At 38.9% G+C, this 22200-nt stretch overlaps 1 protein-coding gene across 1 annotated transcript in view; it reads left to right on the top strand.

Moving 5' to 3' along the window:
* The window catches only part of LOC126412130 (stromal interaction molecule homolog), a 134823-nt gene that overhangs the window by 4081 nt on the left and 108542 nt on the right, over nt 1-22200 (top strand). The window contains exons 4-7 of the mRNA XM_050081572.1: nt 15281-15393; nt 21531-21646; nt 21726-21895; nt 21979-22131. Of these exons, the coding sequence (XP_049937529.1) occupies nt 15281-15393; nt 21531-21646; nt 21726-21895; nt 21979-22131 (552 nt within the window). The remainder of the gene's footprint in view (nt 1-15280; nt 15394-21530; nt 21647-21725; nt 21896-21978; nt 22132-22200) is intronic.

Here is a 22200-nt window from a genome sequence, read left to right as displayed (position 1 = left end):
TGATTTCCCTAAATCGCTCCAGGCAAATGCCAGGATGATTCCTTTCAAAGGGCATGGCCGACTTCCTACCCTGGCCTTCCCTAATCCGATGAGACCGATGACCTCGCTGTCTGGTCTCCTTCCCCGAAACAACCAACCAACCAACAATCACATTGTATGCCATGGTATTTTTATTGCAAGTGCAATTCATGTAGCTAATATTCTATCTCCGCATACCAAATTAACTTTTTATCAAGTAAGAAATTTATGACCCATCTGAAAACTCAGTGACCTTGACACACAAAAGAAAATGATTGCATAGTTTTAAATACTGTGATGAAGGCCATTTCTTTTGTGGGAAGCAGTTAATAACCCTTAAAATATTGGGTAGTAGTACCAGAAGTGTCTTACAACTGGCATCGATCACACCACTTATTTGCTGCTGTCCCGTGCCACCTTCTTAATCTGCTAATAACTCCTCCAATTTTAATGACATCCAGCATATTAAATTTTCTCCCTCTCTTCTTGCTATCTTTTCTTCAGTTACCTTTGGTTGCACACAATTTGATCTTTAACGGTCCCACTGGTTTTCTTTCTCCAGCTATTTTTATTACTTCATTATTCTACTAGCCATTATGCTTAAGGGGATCTGGACATCATGTGGGCAAAAAAGGGGAAAATGTTTTATTTAATAAAATTCTGTGATTCTTCCTGAATCTAAAAATATGTATTTCATGTATAGTACCTCATCATTTTCATGTTTAAATGCCTTCCTAAAGCAGATACGGCACTTGAACACATGGCTGCCATGCTGCTGTCAAACACAAAGCCTTGGCTACAATTCTCATTATTTCATTTTGGCTCTGCCGTTTCCATAGAAAATTATTTGCATAATATCCTTGAAAATACGGATAGTACTACGAGCAGGGATTTATTGCAATCAGTCTTCCTTCTGGTACAAGTAAATTACTTGAGTTAACTTGTGTTTTTTTGTGTGCATATGTGTTGTAAACTTATTATTGTGACTGCATATGTCAACCATTTTACATCGTAAAATACCAGAACAGTAAAGCATAATTGTAGTCGTAAATTTTACATTAATCAACACAAACGTGTTGTTGGCTATCGTAAAAATGGGAAAAAAACTGTTATGCTGCAGTGAAATGAGGTTAGTCCAAAAAATTCATTAAGCAGTGCTTCAAAATGCAGTTTGAGCATCTTACGCAAATGAATAAGGTGATGGTGTTGTAAATAGTTACATTTTAATTAGTATGTGCGAGCTTTCAGAATTGCTTTTGTCTGATGCTAAATATAAAAATACTGTGGGAATGAAAATTCCCTTGGTTTTAATAAGGACAGAAGTTAGAGAAGAGGTCTAATCTGGCAAAATTGTATTGGGAAGTCAAATGTGTAAAGTAATGAATCTTACAATGACACCTCCTGTAACATGCACAAAATACAGTGAAGCAAATATTTGCCTTGCTAATGTCGCGAAGTGTATTGGAAACGGGAAAAAAAGGCAGCCCAGATATTCTCTACTATGAAGGAGTTGCCATTGCCATCTGTCATCAAATTTGAGAGGTAATATAAACTATTGTATAATGGCCTAACAGAAGTCAGTGAAGCATATATGCAGAGGCCAGTGAAAGTAAGTGTAGGTATTTGTCAGTCTACTGATATTGTTGCTGCGAGGATACTTCCCGGCGAAAGAGGCTGTAAATTGCTGAATAGAGTTGTCACAGTTACCTCCGTAGATACAGGCAATGCGCTATACTATGAATGTCTCACAGAACATTTTCAAGATTGTAAAAATAAGGTAAATGAACACGGATGTGACAAAAACTGAAAGGTTTCAGTGGTGGTATGGAAAGCTAGGGGCAGTCTGTTTTTTTTGTAGATTAATTACTACCCTTGGTGATGGTGACTTTTGGCTGCTAAGCCATATGGTGAATCTGAAATTAAAAAATGGGATATGTAGAACATGTGCAGAAGAGAAAGGGGGCAAGTCTTAAAGTCTGCAGGGATGTGATAGCAAAGTTGGATAACACAGATTCACTAAATCAGGAGTAGAAAATCCCACAGAATGTTATGGTCTAGCCATCAGGAGAAACTGAGAATGTCAGTGAAATGAGGAAAGCTATTTGGGCAATTTATTTTCACAGAATACCCACCATTGAGCATCCAAAGAATGGACTCTGCCCAAAAGGAAACACTTCATGGTGCAAGTATAATAGGTGTGAAGCAAGTGGACAGAAACATACACATGCACACTCCATACCAGAAACTGTTATGGTAGAACTAAAGCCAGTATGTTTCAGATTCTAAACTCCTGGAAAAATGCATACAAGGAAAACATATTCCGAATGAAAGTTTCAGTAATTTCATTTGGGAATGTTTGCCGGAAAGTGTTTCTGTTGGCCTGTCAGCTTTTCAGATTGGTGTTATGGATGCCACAGTAAGTTTCAGTGATTGAGCGACAGGCAGATTAAAAACTGTGAGCGGCCTCGGTGCCAAACTGGGGACAACATGAAAGTGGGCTGCTACAGGTCGAGAGGTAATGTGTTGCTGAAGCTGAAAACACTGCTGAAAGTATGACAAAGGAGACCAGAGTAACAAAGAAAAGGAAGAAAGTTAAAGCAGATGGAAAGGACACTAGGAATCGACAAGAGAATGGAGCTGGAATGTTTTGGCATGTTATTGAGAAGAAAAGACATGCAAATTTTTAATTTTCTGTAACCAACATTTTGGCATAATTCGGTATCGTTATCTCATCCCATCTTAAAGGTACAAAAACAAAATTTTGCTTGAATAATAATATAGCGCTCGCCTACACATTGAACCACATGTTCAACAATGTGTTAAATATTTTGAGCTGGAGCATGTCGTACATTCTCAAATTACTAAGAGAAAAAATTGACTTACAACAATTTTTTTTAAATACACAAAACAACAAATTAGTAAATATTCTCGTTTCACTGTTTCAACAAGTTAATAATTAAAAGAATTTGTTCTGACTTTTTATTTTGAATAGTGTGGCAGTACAGTGTACCTAAAATAAAAATTACATGTAATTCAGTATGTGAAATGATGATCAATATTCGCTCCACTATGAATTCCACAGTTTGTAAATTTTTTCACATGGAGACCACAATATACTAATTACGTATAAATTATAGAGTACAGCAAGCAGTCGTCCTTTTTTAGATTTTATTTCTTGTGTGTGACTGACACCGAACAACAGGGACACACGCACCGAGAATGGAAAATAGTGCATTGCGAATGGGTAGCCACTAGCCAAAACCTGGATTTGCGTAATAAAATCTAAAAAGGGATGACTGATTGCTGCAATCTCTAATTTATAAGCCACATAACAGTTGCTGAGTGCACCCACTTTCCGAATGGAAGGTAACTGGATACTAATTGCTTGCTTAAAGTTTCATTCCAATAGAAGTTTTTTAGTTATTAAATTTCAAAATCCAGTGAAAACTACAATGCCCAGGTCCACTTAAAGGTCTTTCCTCCACGACTACATTTCAAAACCATCAAAAAAAAATTCTCTTTATTCACTGCCACATATTACAACCCAAATAAAACTAATGGCAAATATTTCTTGATAGTATAGATTTTTTTTTATTATATATGGTTATAATAAAGGGAAACATTCCACGTAGGAAAAATATATCTAAAAACAAAGATGATGTGACTTACCAAATGAAAGTGCTGGCAGGTCGACAGACACACAAACAAACACAAACGTACACACAAAATTCAAGCCTCATCAGGCAACAGTTTGTTGCGAAAGCTTGAATTTTGTGTGTATGTTTGTGTTTGTTTGTTTGTTTGTGTGTCTGTCGACCTGCCAGCACGTTCATTTGGTAAGTCACATCATCTTTGTAAAATACAGGGAGCGAAAGGCTATTTACAATTTGTACAGAAACCAGATGGCAGTTATAAGAGTCGAGGGGCATGAAAGGGAAGCAGTGGTTGGGAAAGGAGTGAGACAGGGTTGTAGCCTCTCCCCGATGTTATTCAATCTGTATATTGAGCAAGCAGTAAAGGAAACAAAACAAAAATTCGGAGTAGGTATTAAAATCCATGGAGAAGAAATAAAAACTTTGAGGTTCGCCGATGACATTGTAATTCTGTCAGAGACAGCAAAGGACTTGGAAGAGCAGTTGAACGGAATGGACAGTGTCTTGAAAGGAGGATATAAGATGAACATCAACAAAAGCAAAACGAGGATAATGGAATGTAGTCAAATTAAATCAGGTGATGCTGATTAGATTAGGAAATGAGACACTTAAAGTAGTAAAGGAGTTTTGCTATTTAGGGAGTAAAATAACTGATGATGATCGAAGTAGAGGATATAAAATGTAGACTGGCAATGGCAAGGAAATCGTTTCTAAAGAAGAGAAATTTGTTAACATCGAGTATAGATTTGTCAGGAAGTCGTTTCTGAAAGTATTTGTGTGGAGTGTAGCCATGTATGGAAGTGAAACATGGACGATAACCAGTTTGGACAAGAAGAGAATAGAAGGTTTCAAAATGTGGTGCTACAGAAGAATGCTGAAGATTAGGTGGGTAGATCACGTAACTAATGAGGAGGTATTGAATAGGATTGGGGAGAAGAGAAGTTTGTGGCACAACTTGACTAGAAGAAGGGATCGGTTGGTAGGACATGTTTTGAGGCATCAATGGATCACAAATTTAACATTGGAGGGCAGTGTGGAGGGTAAAAATCGTAGAGGGAGACCAAGAAATCAATACACTAAGCAGATTCAGAAGGATGTAGGTTGCAGTAGGTACTGGGAGATGAAGAAGCTTGCACAGGATAGAGTAGCATGGAGAGCTGCATCAAACCAGTCTCAGGACTGAATACCACAACAACAACATATATATACACTCCTGGAAATGGAAAAAAGAACACATTGACACCGGTGTGTCAGACCCACCATACTTGCTCCGGACACTGCGAGAGGGCTGTACAAGCAGTGATCACATGCACGGCACAGCGGACACACCAGGAACCGCGGTGTTGGCCGTCGAATGGCACTAGCTGCGCAGCATTTGTGCACCGCCGCGGTCAGTATCAGCCAGTTTGCCTTGGCATACGGAGCTCCATCGCAGTCTTTAACACTGGTAGCATGCCGTGACAGCGTGGACGTGAACCGTATGTGCAGTTGACGGACTTTGAGCGAGGGCGTATAGTGGGCATGCGGGAGGCCGGGTGGACGTACCGCCGAATTGCTCAACACGTGGGGCGTGAGGTCTCCACAGTACATCGATGTTGTCGCCAGTGGTCGGCGGAAGGTGCACGTGCCAGTCGACCTGGGACCGGACCGCAGCGACGCACGGATGCACGCCAAGACCGTAGGATCCTACGCAGTGCCGTAGGGGACCGCACCGCCACTTCCCAGCAAATTAGGGACACTGTTGCTCCTGGGGTATCGGCGAGGACCATTCGCAACCGTCTCCATGAAGCTGGGCTACGGTCCCGCACACCGTTAGGCCGTCTTCCGCTCACGCCCCAACATCGTGCAGCCCGCCTCCAGTGGCGTCGCGACAGCCGTGAATGGAGGGACGAATGGAGACGTGTCGTCTTCAGTGATGAGAGTCGCTTCTGCCTTGGTGCCAATGATGGTCGTATGCGTGTTTGGCGCCATGCAGGTGAGCGCCACAATCAGGACTGCATACGACCGAGGCACACAGGGCCAACACCTGGCATCATGGTGTGGGGAGCGATCTCCTACACTGGACGTACACCACTGGTGATCGTCGAGGGGACACTGAATAGTGCACGGTACATCCAAACCGTCATCGAACCCATCGTTCTACCATTCCTAGACCGGCAAGGGAACTTGCTGTTCCAACAGGACAATGCACGTCCGCATGTATCCCGTGCCACCCAACGTGCTCTAGAAGGTGTAAGTCAACTACCCTGGCCAGCAAGATCTCCGGATCTGTCCCCCATTGAGCATGTTTGGGACTGGATGAAGCGTCGTCTCACGCGGTCTGCACGTCCAGCACGAACGCTGGTCCAACTGAGGCGCCAGGTGGAAATGGCATGGCAAGTCGTTCCACAGGACTACATCCAGCATCTCTACGATCGTCTCCATGGGAGAATAGCAGCCTGCATTGCTGCGAAAGGTGGATATACACTGTACTAGTGCCGACATTGTGCATGCTCTGTTGCCTGTGTCTATGTGCCTGTGGTTCTGTCAGTGTGATCATGTGATGTATCTGACCCCAGGAATGTGTCAATAAAGTTTCCCCTTCCTGGGACAATGAATTCACGGTGTTCTTATTTCAATTTCCAGGAGTGTGTGTGTGTCATATATATAAAAACAAAGATGAGGTGACTTACCGAACGAAAGCGCTGGCAGGTCGATAGACACACAAACATACACACAAAATTCAAGCTTTCGCAACAAACTGTTGCCTCATCAGGAAAGAGGGAAGGAGAGGGAAAGACGAAAGGAAGTGGGTTTTAAGGGAGAGGGTAAGGAGTCATTCCAATCCCGGGAGCGGAAAGACTTTGGGGGAAAAAAGGACAGGTATACACTCGCACACACGCACATATCCATCCACACATACAGCCACAAGCAGACATATCCATGAACTACACCAGATTATCAGTCTACTACACTAACAATTCACTATACATGCAGTATGTACTTGTATTTTAGCTGTGTTAAATACAGTCCCTCGAAAAACTTCAAGTCGATTTTTTTCTGTAAATTTATGAAAAACATGAACAACCACCTATTTCTCAGTACTTTTTAACAGTTTTCCACACACTTTTCACTATGGAGCAGGAAGCTACCTCAGCCATTTTCGTGCTGGATATTAACAGCATGACAAACAGAGCATATCAGTACAGAGACAGTGACTGTACATGATTTTTGAAATAAAAACTACATAGCTAAAGCATGATTGAGAAAAACATTAATACCTTAGAATATCTTTGTTTCATTTAATGTAACTTAGTAAGATATCCGATACATAATTAGGAGCTACTTCTAAGAGCCTAACACCAGTGTATGTGTGTTACGGCTTCTGACCAATCATCACGTTCATGTTTGTTTAATCAGGTTTTTTATATGTCTGCTTGTGGCTGTATGTGTGGATGGATATGTGCGTGTGTGCGAGTGTATACCTGTCCTTTTTTCCCCCAAAGGTAAGTCTTTCCGCTCCCGGGATTGGAATGACTCCTTACCCTCTCCCTTAAAACCCACTTCCTTTCATCTTCCCCTCTCCTTCCCTCTTTCCTGGTGAGGCAACAGTTTGTTGCGAAAGCTTGGATTTTGTGTGTATGTTTGTGTTTGTTTGTGTGTCTATCGACCTGCCAGCGCTTCCGTTCGGTAAGTCACCTCATCTTTGTTTTTATATATAATTTTTCCCACGTGGAATGTTTCCTTCTATTATATTGTCTGTATTTTTCTTTAGCCTTGTTTCCATTGTCAACCACAATGTCAGAATTGCCTCTCTGATGCCTTTACCTTTTCTAAAGTCAAACTGATAATCTAACACATCCTCAATTCTCTTTTCCATTCTTCTGTATATTATTGTTGTCAGCAACAGATGCATGAGTTGTTAAGCTGATTTGCAGCAATTCTCACACTTAGCAGTTCTTGCAGTCTTCGGAGTTGTGTGAATGGTGTTTTTTCCAAAAGTCGAGTGGTATATTGCAAGACTTGTAAGTTCTACACACCAACACGAATAGTCATTTTGTTCCCATTTCCCCAAATGTTTCTAGAAATTCTGAGGGAATTTTATCTGTACTTTCTGCCTTATTTGATTTTTAAGTCTTCCAGGGCTCTTTTAAATTTTGATTCTAATACTCCTCTATACTGCCTCGTCTCTTCTTCTGTCATGTCGTCAGGCAAGTCCACCATCTCATAGAGATCTTCAGCGTATTCTTTCCATCTGTCCACACTCAGCTGTGCATTTAACTGTGGAATTCCCATTGCACTCTTGATGTTACCACCCTTGCTTTTAATTTCAGTGAATGTTGTTTTGCGTTTCCTATAAATTGTGTCATTCCTTCTGACAATCATTTCATATTCAATTTCTTCACATTTTTCATGCAGCCATTTCACCTTAGCTTCCATGCAGCTCCTATTTATTTCACTCTTAAGTGACTTGTATTTCCGTTTCCCTGAATTTCCTTGAACATTTTTTTTACCTCCTTTTTCATTGATCAACTAAAGCATATCTTCTGTTACCCGTAATTTCTACGCAGTTACTTTCCTTGTACAGATGTACTTTCCATCTTTTTAGAGATTCCCATTCCTCTTCAATTGAAGTGCTTATTGAGCTATACCTTATTGCTGTCTCTATAGCCTCAGAGAACTTCAAGTGTACATCTTCATTCCTTAGTACTTCCATATCCTACTTTGCATATTGATTATTCGTGACTAATCTCTTAAACTTTAGCCTACTCTTCGTCACTACTAAATTGTGATCTGAGTTTATATCTGCTCGTGGGTACATCTTACAATCCAGTATCTGATTTCTTAATCTCTGCCTGACTGTGATGTGCTTGAATTGAAATCTGCCTTTAACTCCTGATCTTTTCCAAGTATTCTGCCTCCTCTTGTGATTCTTTAACAGAGTATTCTCTATTACTAGCTGAAATTTATTGCAGAACTCAATCTTTCTTCTCTCTTATTCCTGGTACCAAGCCCATATTCTCCTGTAACTCTTCTACTCCTTCCCCTACAACCGCATTCCAGTCCTCCTGTCTATTAGATTTTCACCTCCCTTTACTTACTGAATTACCCGTTCAATATCCTCATACTTCCTTTATGTCCTCATCTTCGGCTCCCAACGTTGGCTTGTACACCTGAACTATTGTTGTCGGTGTTGGTCTGCAGCTGATTCCAGCAAAAACTTCCCAATCACTGAACTGTTCACAGTAACGGTCTTTCAGCCGTGCCTTCCTAATCGTAATGAATCGTACTCCCATTGTACCATTTTCTGCTGCTGTTCTATTATCCTGTTTCACCTGACCAGAAATCTTTGTCTTCTTTCCATTTCAGTTCACTAACCCCCACTATATCTAGATTGAGCCTTAGCATTTCCCTTTTCTGATTTTCTTGCTTCCTTACCATGTTCAGACTTCTGACATTCCACACTCCGACTCTTGGAACATTATCCATTCATAGGTTATTCAGTGTTGCTCTCATGGTCACCTCCCCCTTGGTAGTTCCCCATGGAGAACTGAATGGGGGCTGGTCCAGAATGTTTTGCCAGTGGAGAGATCATCATGACACTTTTCAATTAAAGGCCACATGTCCTGTGAATACACGTCAAGTGCCTCCAGTGCTGTGGTTTCCATGGCCCTCTGCATCCTCATGCCATTGATCAACGCTGATTCTTCTGCCATTAGGGGCTGTTTCTCACCACAAGGGAAAGAGTGTTCCCTGAACCTCTGTCCACTCCTCCATGCTCTTTGAGAAGGCCGTTGGCTGAATAAGAGGTGACTACTTATGCCAGAATCAGCCGCCACTGCTCATGATTTTTGTTCAAAATTTAAGTGTTGGTGGGGTCCGAACTTGAGGCTGAGGACATTTTTATTACTAATCAAAGATGCTACCCCCTAGCCCACAGTTGGACCCTCAGCTAAGTAAATCATTGTAAATATTAAAATATGCATTAGTTGCAAACTCATTTTGTTCATTGAGAAGTTTGTGGTTCTTTGCATTTCGCAGCAAAAATTTGAAGGTCTTCTAAAATGTCCAACCATCTGCTTTTATAGATGATATATAAAATTTTTAGTTGGTGGTCAGTGCTATCAATATCATGCCCCTCCTTTTGCATGTGTAAAACTAACAATTTTATCGCTGGCATAAATGTTCTTGTTTAATCTTACATCATTGGAACTGTTAATTTGGCCAGTATACCTTTATCTCAATTGCAGCATGATAGTTAGTAGTCCTCAGATTTCCCTATATTTATTACTCCTATGTGGCATGTTATGACGCACTCAAGTTTTTATGTTATCTTCAGTCCTGAACAGAATTTGAACTCACGTTCTTTGGAATAGGTGCTCAATTCTATCTGAAGTTTTACTGTGTCTTTCAAGGTGGTGTACTTGACCTTATCGGATGCCACCTTTGCATGCCATTTATTTCTCTTCTTTATATTCTCCTTAATTTTGTTGTATATTGTGTTAACTAAGTCCAGGTCATATTAGTTTGCTGCAGCGACCTTTCGTAATTTGTATAATTCTTTCTTCTTTTCTGTTTGGCATAGGGGAAGCTGTATTATTCTGCTTGGAATGGGTGTTAATAATGACAGCCAAACATGTCAGTTTTCTGTGTATCTGAAATGATTGTCTATTGTTTTTGTTGTGTATGGTCAGATCTAAAAAGTTAATCTTTCTGTCCACTTCATGTTCCATCATGAATTCGATCTTGGCATGCATGCTACTCATTTCCTTGGTCAAGTTTTCTATTTGCTTTTTGCTCCCTTTGTGAAGCACAGCTGAGTCATCAGTATATCTTTTGTAGTATACTATGTTGTTATGAATTTCTGGATTCATCTTGGAGGTTTTGGAAGTGTATTGGTTGTATTAAGAGTCTAAGCTTGCCAAGTATCTATTTGCAGGATATACATTAGACTTAACAGTTCTTTTATCTGAAAAAAAGGATTGCACTTTATCCACATACTGATAGTCACTTAAATCAATGGCTGTTTTTCCATTGTCTGACTGGACAATTAGCACTTTTATGTTCATAAGGGTGTTTTTTTTTTTGTTGATTATGCAAAACAGCCTTGCCACTCTAAAGTTGTTCCTTGACTAATCCACAACCATTGTAATCTGTAAGACATCCGTCAGTTATCTTATTGATGCCAACAGCTACTTCATTTCAGTCAGTCATGGTTAGGTTGATAAAGTGTGGGGTCACTGTGAAAGATCAATGAATTGATCTGTTGTTGATTGGTTACACCTAACATGAACTGTTCCACACAAAATCTTCAGTGTGCTTGCAGGTCCAATTGTGTTGCTGCCTGCTTACTAACCTGGAAAACACCAATTGGGTTAAATACACCCTCATTTATGTGATCATTCCGTGCGTACAAACATCATACTTGACATCTGTCATATGTCTGAACTTTGCAGACATACTGCGCAGGCATAGTTAGTCTTTGTCAGAATAAGTGTTTTATACAGGGTGTTACAAAAAGGTACGGCCAAACTTTCAGGAAAAATTCCTCACACACAAATAAAGAAAAGATGTTATGTGGACATGTGTCCGGAAATGCTTAATTTCCATTTTAGAGCTCATTTTAGTTTGTTCTTCCACCTACGCTCAATGGAGCACGTTGTCATGATTTCATACGGGATAGTCTATCTGTGCTGCTAGAACATGTGCCTTTACAAGTACGTGACAACATGTGGTTCATGCACGATGGAGCTCCTGCACATTTCAGTCGAAGTGTTCGTACGCTTCTCAACAAAAGATTTGGTGACCGATGGATTGGTAGAGGTGGACCAATTCCCATGGCCTCCACGCTCTCCTGACCTCAACCCTCTTCACTTTCATTTATGGGGACATTTGAAACCTCTTGTCTACGCAACGCCAGTACCAAATGTAGAGACTCTTTGTGCTCATATTGTGGACGGCTTTGATACAATACGCCATTCTCCAGGGCTGCATCAGCACATCAGGGATTCCATGCGACGGAGGGTGAATGCATGTATCCTCGCTAACGGAGGACATTTTGAACATTTCCTGTAACAAAGTGAAGTCACGCTGGTACGCTCTGTTGCTGTGTGTTTCCATTCCATGATTAATGTGATTTGAAGAGAAGTAATAGAATGAGCTCTAACATGGAAAGTAAGCATTTCCGGACACATGTCCACATAACACATTTTCTTTCTTTGTGTGTGAGGAATGTTTCCTGAAAGTTTGGCCGTACCTTTTTGTAACACCCTGTATATATGGGATTCAACCACTTTCGAGCCGTTTCTTACTGAACTGAACATGTGCTTTAATATTAACTAAGGTTTTACTGTTATTTAAAAATCTAAAGAATGTCCTTACTGCCTAACTTGGTATGCTTGCATCTGCCTTGAGTACCCACTTTTGTAGTCAGAAGCATTCTGTCATTGATTTTTCTTTTCCATAGGGAAAGCAAGGGTCATTCTTTAAATATCATAGAAGGGGTTAAAATTATGCAATCTATTAGTTGTTTTCAACACCAAACCCTAAATGAACAAATGGGGCACCATAGCCTTATGGAAGTTAGTTGATGTAATACTGAGTTGTTCTTTTACCTAGTCCCCTTCTTTCCTCCAGGGTCTTCACATTTCCTCCTCTTCTGTCCCTCAACCCCCCCCCCTCCCACCCCCACCCCCCTCAACCCAGCCTTCTAAAAAAAGCACAATTGTAAAACAGTTTTACAAAACAATGATTTTAGAATTTAATTTTTAATTTTTTTATTTTTTATTCAAGGAAACATTGTCAGCAAATCTGTTCCTTCACCATGATAAATGCACGTTTTAGGTCATGAACACCCATGGTTTAAGAGTTCTTTTTAGGTTAGCAAAACTTACGGGTGTTAATAATGAAAATAATGTCAGCTGACATTTACCATTCATGCATTGCCCCAAAGACTTCAGATCACGAGCACATGCACAAGCTGTCTATAGGCTAGCATGTTAACTTTCATGCCATAAGTAAGAGACAGCATACAGTGATGTCCCCTGTTCCGTGACTGCCTGTAGACTGGAGCAGTTACGTTTTTTTCATGTTCTATTTTTCTGTCAGTAAGCTATTTACGTGACACATTTTGGTCAGGTTACTTAGAATCTCTCTGTTGTGCTGCAACTACTCCTTGTTTTTCACAAGCTCACCGCATATTGGGTCTTAATAGTTTTTCGTAATAATTTCGGCTTAGCAGTGGATCACTACTATATAATTTGTTTATGTCCCATCCACCATATTGGATTAGAATCCATGCATCCATCTATTTTAATTTATGACTTACCACCTTCTAGTGGTGTTTTATTTGGACACACAACAAATATTGGGCACGAAGTTCCAAGCTTTTCAGCTCAATTGATTTAGGTACCCAAATACAAATAGTGTAACATTCTTATGTCAAATCTTTTAAAAGTTTTTAAAAATTTCTAAAAAAACCATAAAATATTTGTAGATAAGTATGATATCAGTTGATGTCTTAGAGTTGTTATTCCTTCTTGATTTATTGTTATATAGATGTTCACCTCAAGATGTGACTCCTAGTGCCATGAAACCGGAAGTGATCTAAAAATAAATGACTAAATACGGATCAAACAGTTTATTAATATCCAAGATGATTACTCACTCATAGGTGTGGTTGGCCCTATCTACAAGGTTGTCTCCATATAAAAACAGTTCACCAAAAATTGGTGAAGATTAGGATGAGAAAGACATTGAACATTTCTGGTTGTTTGCAGATTTCGTTGTTACATAACTGATGCATATTGGAATGAATTGTGTACAAATGTCATCAGAGAATAAATACAGAATGAGACGGTTGTAAGGATTCATATTAGATTAAACAGATGTGGAAAATGGTACAGCGAATACTGTTTTAAGGATCCACAGCTAGAGGAAAACCAAAGAAAACCTACTTAATGTGTTGAACGCCATATAGAGTCTTAAACACAGTCAAAACACTGTAGCTCAAACTATTTCAGTATTTGTAATCCACCCAAGGGTTTTAAATTGTCATAAACTCAAATTATTTATAATGCTTGATCTTTTCTGATGAAGCTGAATCATAAAATCTCTATTAAGAGATGGTGGAATGAATTACGGCATTTTACACTATAAGAAAATGATACTTATATAGTTTCCAGTCATAAATTATGCATAAATTAAGTAACGTAAAAGCCATTATTTTTCATAACAAGCAGTGTCTTATGTAACTGCCTCTGAAAGCAGCAATGTGGAAAGAGGCTTAAAATGTGGTAATTGCTCCCCACAAAATGTGGATGTTGATGAAAGACAACATACCATTATGTGAGATGATGCTACATTTAGTTAATAACAGTATGAACTTGATTATAACTGCTATTACTGTCCTTTGGGAAGATGTTGCAAATTTCAGGCTTTAATTATGTTCAGCAAGATACCTGATCTCCCCACCCCCCTCCCTTCCAAAACCCCCTATCCCCTCATCCCATCCCTGCATCTTAAGTGTCGGTGACAGGATAAAGATCTGGAGATCCTACTGTTTGTTTCAGGTTGAGATATTGGAACTGACAGAACATGCACAAACAAGATGTTGCGTAAGCAGTTGAGTTTTCTCATATTTGAGAGTGCTTTTCCCCTCATTCCTGGGCAGATTGCTCTGATCTGCCAGAAGTTTTTTTATTTATATGCCTCAAAGTGAGGTCCCACCAAAACATGCTTCTGTAGTTCAATTTTTGGGGAGTTTTGAATAGTTTCTCTCAGAGTCAGTTTTTCCAGTAATAACTTTTGGAACAAAATGAGATGTGAGGTGTTACTACAACCAAATGGATTTCATTAACCAGATACTGCTTGGTTTCGAAATTCACTATTATTCCATTGTACTAGTTAGATTGTTTTCAGTTTCATTTACATAAGGTTAGCATTTATTTAAGTGTAAGAAAGAACTGTAACATTTGCTATTTTCTAAGATTTTCATTATTTCTATTAATACAGCTGTAGAATTTATGTTCGTGTCTAATACAAAAAAAATACAGAGAAATTAACATACACGGTTACAAACTCTGTTTTTGTTTTTTGTTATCTGTGTACTCAGATGTGTGGATAACTGATGATATTGCTGTTTGTAACATGATTCTGATATATGTTTGTATATACTGACACTAAGAAGGTTAATTTTATATATATTTAGTTGTCACGCAACATATATTCTCAACATGTTTACTGTGCAAAACAGTATGATTCGTGGTGGTTATTAATGGCGCTTTTATTTTTTAGTTCCAAAATACAAGAATATGAGTAATTTTAAATTGTGTTAAGTAATCATTTCATGCCTTGTGCCAGTTCAAACTAAAGTACTGAATCCAGTCATTCATTTAACTGTTACATTCCTAATAATAGCTATGAATTCCTGTAATGTTTTGTGCTGTAATGTTGTTTTCATTCTTAAATACAAGTTGACCTAAGAGCTTTTGAGTTTGAAACAATGAAAATACGCTGAATGTAGGAAGAATGGTGGTTTTGACCTTGAGAAAATGCAGTTTCATTTGTCATGCCAGTTCATTTTCTCACAAGTTGTGCAACTCTAATGTGAGTGGTAACATTCCCTTTAGGTTCATAACTGGACTGCAGAACAAACTGCTGAGTGGTTAGCAACAAATGTTGAGTTACCACAGTACATTCCAACATTTATCGTGAACAGAGTTACAGGAGCAACTCTGCCAAGGTAGGTTGAAATGAGACTTACATATTAGAGCTGCAAATTTTAAATTTATTATTCAAGCTAAATCTCTCTCTCTCTCTCTCTCTCTCTCTCTCTCTCTCTGTGTCTGTGTCTGTGTCTGTGTGTGTGTGTGTGTGTGTGTGTGTGTGTGTGTGTGCGTGTGCGTGTGCGTGTGTGCGTTTTTTTTTGTTTTTTTTTTATTCAGGAAAGTTTAAACATTTGTTTCCTGTGTTGAAAGTGGTCATTTAAAAATTTGCATCAGATAGTTTACCTGTTGTATAAGATTCAAATTTTATAAACATATAGGTATAAAAAGTAGATAGCTGTCAGTTTCCGGAATACTTGGTAAGAAGATTCTATTGGCCATGCAGTATGTGTATCTAACAAACTTCTCTCTGCAGTTTCAATATCAGAGGTATGAGTAACAAACATAAGTAATGATGGATTCAAAGTAATTGGCATTAGGAGCATGTAAAGGCTGTTTCATTATTTTATACAACACTCCCATAGCATGTCTTTTAAATTAGCGGCAGTGTTGTGTGCATTTTTCACAAAATGTTAATGCCATTTGGAAAGAAAAGAAAGTTAGTAACTATTGCAAGAAATGGAAATTAATAGAATCTCAGTAAATCACCACCCCACTGCAGTATCCTGTTACGCAGGAGACTGATTCTTAGTGTTCCTGTATGGCAGTTGTAGTGTCTTCTGGGGAAGGCCACTTTCCCACCACGAGTGCTGCTCACTCTCCAGCTTGTAGATAGACCACTATTTGATCACACCGTCTCTTTTCCATTTGCAAATGGTACATGGAAATGACAATAGTTATTAAACCTCCATATTGGCTATAATTCCTTCAACTTTCTCATTGTGGTCATTTTGTGATATGTAAGAGCGAGAAAATACAGGACAAGTCGGAAACAACTGTACACCTTTGGAATGATATAGAAATTTCTTGAGATAACTTACAGAATCAGTAGATGGGTCATTTTGTTGCACACAGCCTCAGGTTTGATTCACATAGTGAATCCGTACACAATTCCGCTACTGGGAGTGCCAGCATTGCGCATATTTAAAATGGCTGCTTTCACAGGTGCAAAAGTGTGCTTGCTGTGTGTTTTGATGTCATGAAATGAACTCTGCAACAACATATTGATGAAAATTACTGAAATGGGATGGTTTTCTACGTGGACTGGCTGCGAAGAGCCAGTTGCTTGGCCACATCGCACCCCAGAATTCATGCCAATGGATTTCTTTATTTGGGGTTTATTAAAGACCGTGTGTGTGTTCCTTCTGTAGCAAACAATATAGTCAAACTGCAAAATCAAATCTATGCTGCTATTGCACAAGTTACGCCCAATTTGCTGCAACGAGTGTGGGAAGAAATTGATACCGGTGGTATGTTTGCTGCATCACAAATGGTGGTCACATCAAACCAAAATGACACTTGACACTTTCATGTGAAACTTGAGGTGGTTTGCTACAAAATGACATCTTCCAATTCTATAAGTTATCTCTATAAGTTTCTACTTCATTCCAAAGTTCCTTTTTGACTCACCCTGTAATAGTGCCTATGTCTGCAATGCTGTAAATCACATGGAGGAGCATAGCTAGCTGAGTTTTGCAAGATCTCTTTTTGTATATCTGGATTGATTTTTATAAAGGAAATTTTTGTTCTACAAATATGTCATAGTACATGAGCATAAAACATCTTAGCAAGATGTATGAGACAGGTGAAATACCCTCAGACTTCAAGAATAATATAATAATTCCAATCCCAAAGAAAGCATATGTTGACAGATGTGCAAATTACCGAACTATTAGTTTAATAAGTCAGGGCTGCAAAATACTAATGTGAATTCTTTATAGGTGAATGGAAAAACCGGTAGAAGCTGACCTCGGGTAAGATCAGTTTGGATTGCGTAGAAATGTTGGGACATGTGAGGCAATATTGACCCTACGACTTATCTTAGAAAATCGATTAAGGAAAGACAAACCTATGTTTCTAGCATTTGTAGACTTAGAGAAAGCTTTTGACAATGTTGACTGGACTACTGTCTTTCAAATTCTGAAGGTGGCAGGGGTAAAACACAGGGAACAAAAGGCTATTTACAATTTGTACAGAAACCAGATGGCAGTTATAAGAGTCGAGGGACTGAAAGGGAAGCAGTGGTCCGCAAGGGAGTGAGACAGGGTTGTAGCCTATCCCCGATGTTATTCAATCAGTATATTGAGCAAGCAGTTAAGGAAACAAAAGAAAAATTCGGAGTAGGAATTAAAATCCATGGAGAAGAAATAAAAACTTTGACAGAATTGCGTAATCGGCAAACCTCAGACAGCAAAGGACCTGGAAGAGCAGCTGAACGGAATGGACAGTGTCTTGAAAGGAGGATATAAGATGAACATCAACAGAAGCAAAACAAGGACAATGGAATGTAGTCGAATTAAGTCGAGTGATGCTGAGGGAATTAGATTAGGAAATGAGACACTTAAAGTAGTAGACAAGTTTTCCTATTTGGGGAGCAAAATAACTGATGATGGTCAAAGTAGAGAGGCTGTAAAATGTAGACTGGCAATAGCAAGGAAAGCGTTTCTGAAGAAGAGAAATTTGTTAACATAGAGTATAGATTTAAGTGTCAGGAAGTATTTCTGAAAGTATTTGTATGGAGTGTGGCCATGTACGGAAGTGAAACATGGACGATAAATAGTTTAGACAAGAAGAGAATAGAAGCTTTCGAAATGTGGTGCTACAGAAGAATGCTGAAGATTAGATGGGTAGATCACATAACTAATGAGGAAGTATTGAATAGGATAGGGGAGAAGAGAAGTTTGTGGCACAACTTTACTAGAAGAAGGGATCGGTTGGTAGGACATGCTCTGAGGCATCCAGGGATCACCAATTTGGTATTGGAGGGCAGTGTGGAGGGTAAAAATCGTAGAAGGAGACCAATAGAGGGATACACTAAGCAGATTCAGAAGGATGTAGGTTGCAGTAGGTACTGGGAGATGAAGTTTGCAGAGGATAGAGTAGCATGGAGAGCTGCATCAAACCATTCTCTGAACTGAAGACCACAACAACAACAAAACATCTTTAATTCTAAAACTGATACACGTCAGTGAAGTAGGCATCTGGTGCTCCCCTGCACTTCTTGAAAATGTGTATGACCTGCACTTTTCCCCAATACATAGTTACGCTTTGTTACTTCAGTACCCTGGAATAAATTGCTCTTTCACATAATCCAGGTAGAATCACACGGGTATTTCGTCTGATCCAGGAACCTTACCACTACTATGAAGTTGTGATTGCTTTTCTGTTCAGTAATCACTTCTCCCAATATTTGCCACTTTGGTGTTAATGCAATGATTGAAAGGAGGGAGCATATTAAATATCTACTCTGCTGGAACTGTTTTGGAAGACCAGATTCAGTATTTCAGCCCACTGTCTGTCATCATCCATTTCTCTGGTCATTGTGGTCAGTGATTGACTTAAATAGATGATTTTGTAAAAAACTTCATAGTGTTTTTAGTCAGGTAGTTTGGCAATATTTTATTTTCAGACATTGAAAACATCTGTCTGTGCTCTTCCTTGTACTCATTTTTGATTTGTCCAATCTCCCCCCCCCCCTCCCCCTCCCATGTGTTGACTTCTCTTAAATCTGTGATGCTATTTTTGCTGACACAGGTAGATCCATGATGACTCTTTTGCATCCCAGAACCTTGCTCATAACATACTTGTCTAAGGTGTACCGAACAATGCCTTGAATTTTACCCATTTGTGCTCCAGCACTGGATATTTGGTGTTGGCTACTCACTCTGTAATTTGCATCTTGTTGCAAAAATGTTTTATTACCTTCCATAATAATCCTTATAACACATGTGTGGTCCACATTATAACTGCTTAATTTATTTGGTAAGACTTCAGCTTTTTTATTGATTCCAAATTTAATGTGAAGCTTTAACCTCGAGGACTTCTTCAAATAGTTGACTATTACTAAGTATTGAAGACTTGTGGCAGTCGCTCGCCCCCCTCCTCCACCCCCCCCCCCCCTCCCCCTCTGCGAAGTGTGCCATTTGCAGTTTGAACTCATTACATGAAAATCATGTATCTAGGATAATTGAAAACCTTTTCAGAAGAACTGGGCCTATTTATTGCCATTGCTGTGTATTAGTGGTGTGTTTGTGTGTGGGGGGGGGGGGGGCGGTATTAGTTGAAAGTTGATTGCAGTAGAAGTGCGGAATTAGTTTGAAATTGAGAAGTTGCATTGATGAAAGATCTTGTACTTTGTAAAAGTGTGGTAATAAAATTGAATGTTATTCCAGCAATGTTCTCTGTTTGCTTACACCAGTGAGTGTTTATGGCTGTACTCTTTTAATTATTTTTATTACATCCAGGACTTCACAATGTAGTATTTATATATACAGTAGTTTTAATAACACTAGACGAACATTCAGTTGATTATGATATTCATTTTTCATTTATTTGGTGAGCTTCGATTTGAATACTCATAATGGATGATGCTGTAGCCATTTCCCTCCCCCCCCCCCCCCCCCCCCGCCCCTCTCCCGCTGTACTATAGTGAGCCACCACCCTGTGTAATGAAGAGGCTGTGACATGAGATTGCAGCCTGTTGTCACCACTCAATGCCATAAGTTGCTAACCAATGACCATTAACATTTAAGCATAGGGCACAGGAAACCCTCATAGGCATTTCTTCGCCGGCCATTGTCAGTCCGTAATGATGCTGGTGCTACGGTTGCAGGTTCAAATCCTGCCTCAGGCATGGATGCGCATGATGTCATTAGGTTAGTTATGTTTAAGTAGTTCTAAGTCTAGGGGACTGATGATCTCTGATGTTAAGTCCCATAGTGCTCAGAGCCATTTGAACCTTTTTTTGCATTGCTTCTGCCGGCAGCCCAGGCGTAAGATTTATTAACATTCATTGCTGAGCAGATCTTTGCATTCGCACTTCTTAAATGGCAACAGTAAAAGCTCTCTCCTATTGGTTTGAATAAATGAAGCCTTCTGAATACAAACGCCTTTCACACGAATTTGATAATTTCAGAATTTGCTAATGGCATTAGGAATGTTACTGTATCTTGTGTGTGCCTTTGTTGTTCAGTCAGTGACAACACTTGAAACTTATGAATTCAGGATCGTGATATGAATCAGAGTAACAGCTTTATCTACTGATACAGTGCTTATAATGAAGCAATATAATATTAATTTGGATGCTTGCAAACATCAGTCACTGCAAATTGTCCTACAGAATAGTAGAGATCACATCAGAAAAACTACAGTGTACCAGATGCAAAGAGTCAAATGTACTTTCACCAGCAGAATAATTACTGATGCGCTTTAACACATTTAAAATGTCACATCCAGTAAAATTGCTGTTCCTCAGTGCCTTAGAGCCATGCAGCTAGTTTAGTCCTGATACCTCTCTAATGTCATAATCTCATAATAGATCTTTGTTTTCTGCATTCAAGGTTGTTTATCTTAAAAGGTATGTTTTCTTGCCTATATAACTTTTATAGTGCAGCTATTATTGATCTTTTGTTACATAGCTTGAACAAAAAGATTTCTGTTTTGCTTACTCAGTTCTGCCGCTTTATTCAGCATGACTGTATTGGTTTTAGTGGCACTAATTTTGTTAATGAGTCAACTAATTTCAAACCAATTCAGATACTATAGAAACCATTACATAGTTTGTATAAAATCTTGTTTATGCAATTATGTTGCATCACAAATTAATCAGTTTCATCATATCTGCAATTTGTGTAGATTGTTTTGCTTTGTTCTCATTTTACTCTTTTACCACAGCACTTAATTTTAAGTGGCTCTAATTCACTACATTATGTTGTTGACTAGAATTTGAAAGAACATTTCTAAATATGCCACAGAGAGTTAACTAAATTTGATGTTCAGTAAAGTGGACAGCAGTATGATAATCCTTTATGTGAATATATTGATCATTTAATTTATTTTTAAAGCATGTCAATCTCAACTGTTCAGTAAGCTCATTCTTTACATCTGCAAGACAACAATGCAGAAGCAGCACACGTAGGGTTGAAATCTTTCTATAGTATTGAAACTGTTATCATTTGAGTCTCAAAATTACTGTCATCAAATCTCTGTTTTACAGACTAGCAGCTAATAACATGCATTACTTAAGCAATGTTCTGGGAATTAAAGATCCCATTCACAAACAGAAAATTGCACTAAAAGCTATGGATGTTGTACTGTTTGGCCCACCGAAAGGTATTTACTTTTTTGTTGTGGAAATACAGAGCCCTTTGTAGTACTAATCATATAACTTAATATATCTATCTGTTTCTAGATTACAGCCATGGAACAAAGGACATCATCCTCATAACTCTCTTACTTGGAGCACTTATTGGATGTTATTATGCGTATCATCAAAATAAGAACTCTAAGAAACATCTAAGACGCATGATGAAAGACATGGAGAGTCTCCATAAGGCAGAACTTGCATTGGATAAATTGCAGGTATGTTTTTATTCCCTAATTTTCAAGTCTTTAGTATGGTGACATATTAACCAAGTTTTAATTTTGAACTCTTAACTATTTAGAAAGAGCTTGAGCAAGCTAGGTTTGAACGGGCTTGTGTGACGACAGAGAAGCAGAATCTGGAAAAACAACTACTAGAACAAGGTTGTGATAATCCTGAGATGCGGACATCTTATTCTGATCTTGAGGTTTCACAACTGAAAGCTGAAATTGAGGTCAGTAGTTGGGATTTTCCTCTGACATTTCTGAAGCTTTGTTTTCAGTTGAAAATTTCACAAAAATGA

The sequence above is a fragment of the Schistocerca serialis genome, chromosome 7, assembly GCF_023864345.2.
Source record: "Schistocerca serialis cubense isolate TAMUIC-IGC-003099 chromosome 7, iqSchSeri2.2, whole genome shotgun sequence".
Lineage (NCBI taxonomy): Eukaryota > Metazoa > Arthropoda > Insecta > Orthoptera > Acrididae > Schistocerca > Schistocerca serialis.
Note: the sequence above shows the minus strand (reverse complement) of the source record. Positions and strands in the feature narration are given on the sequence as shown.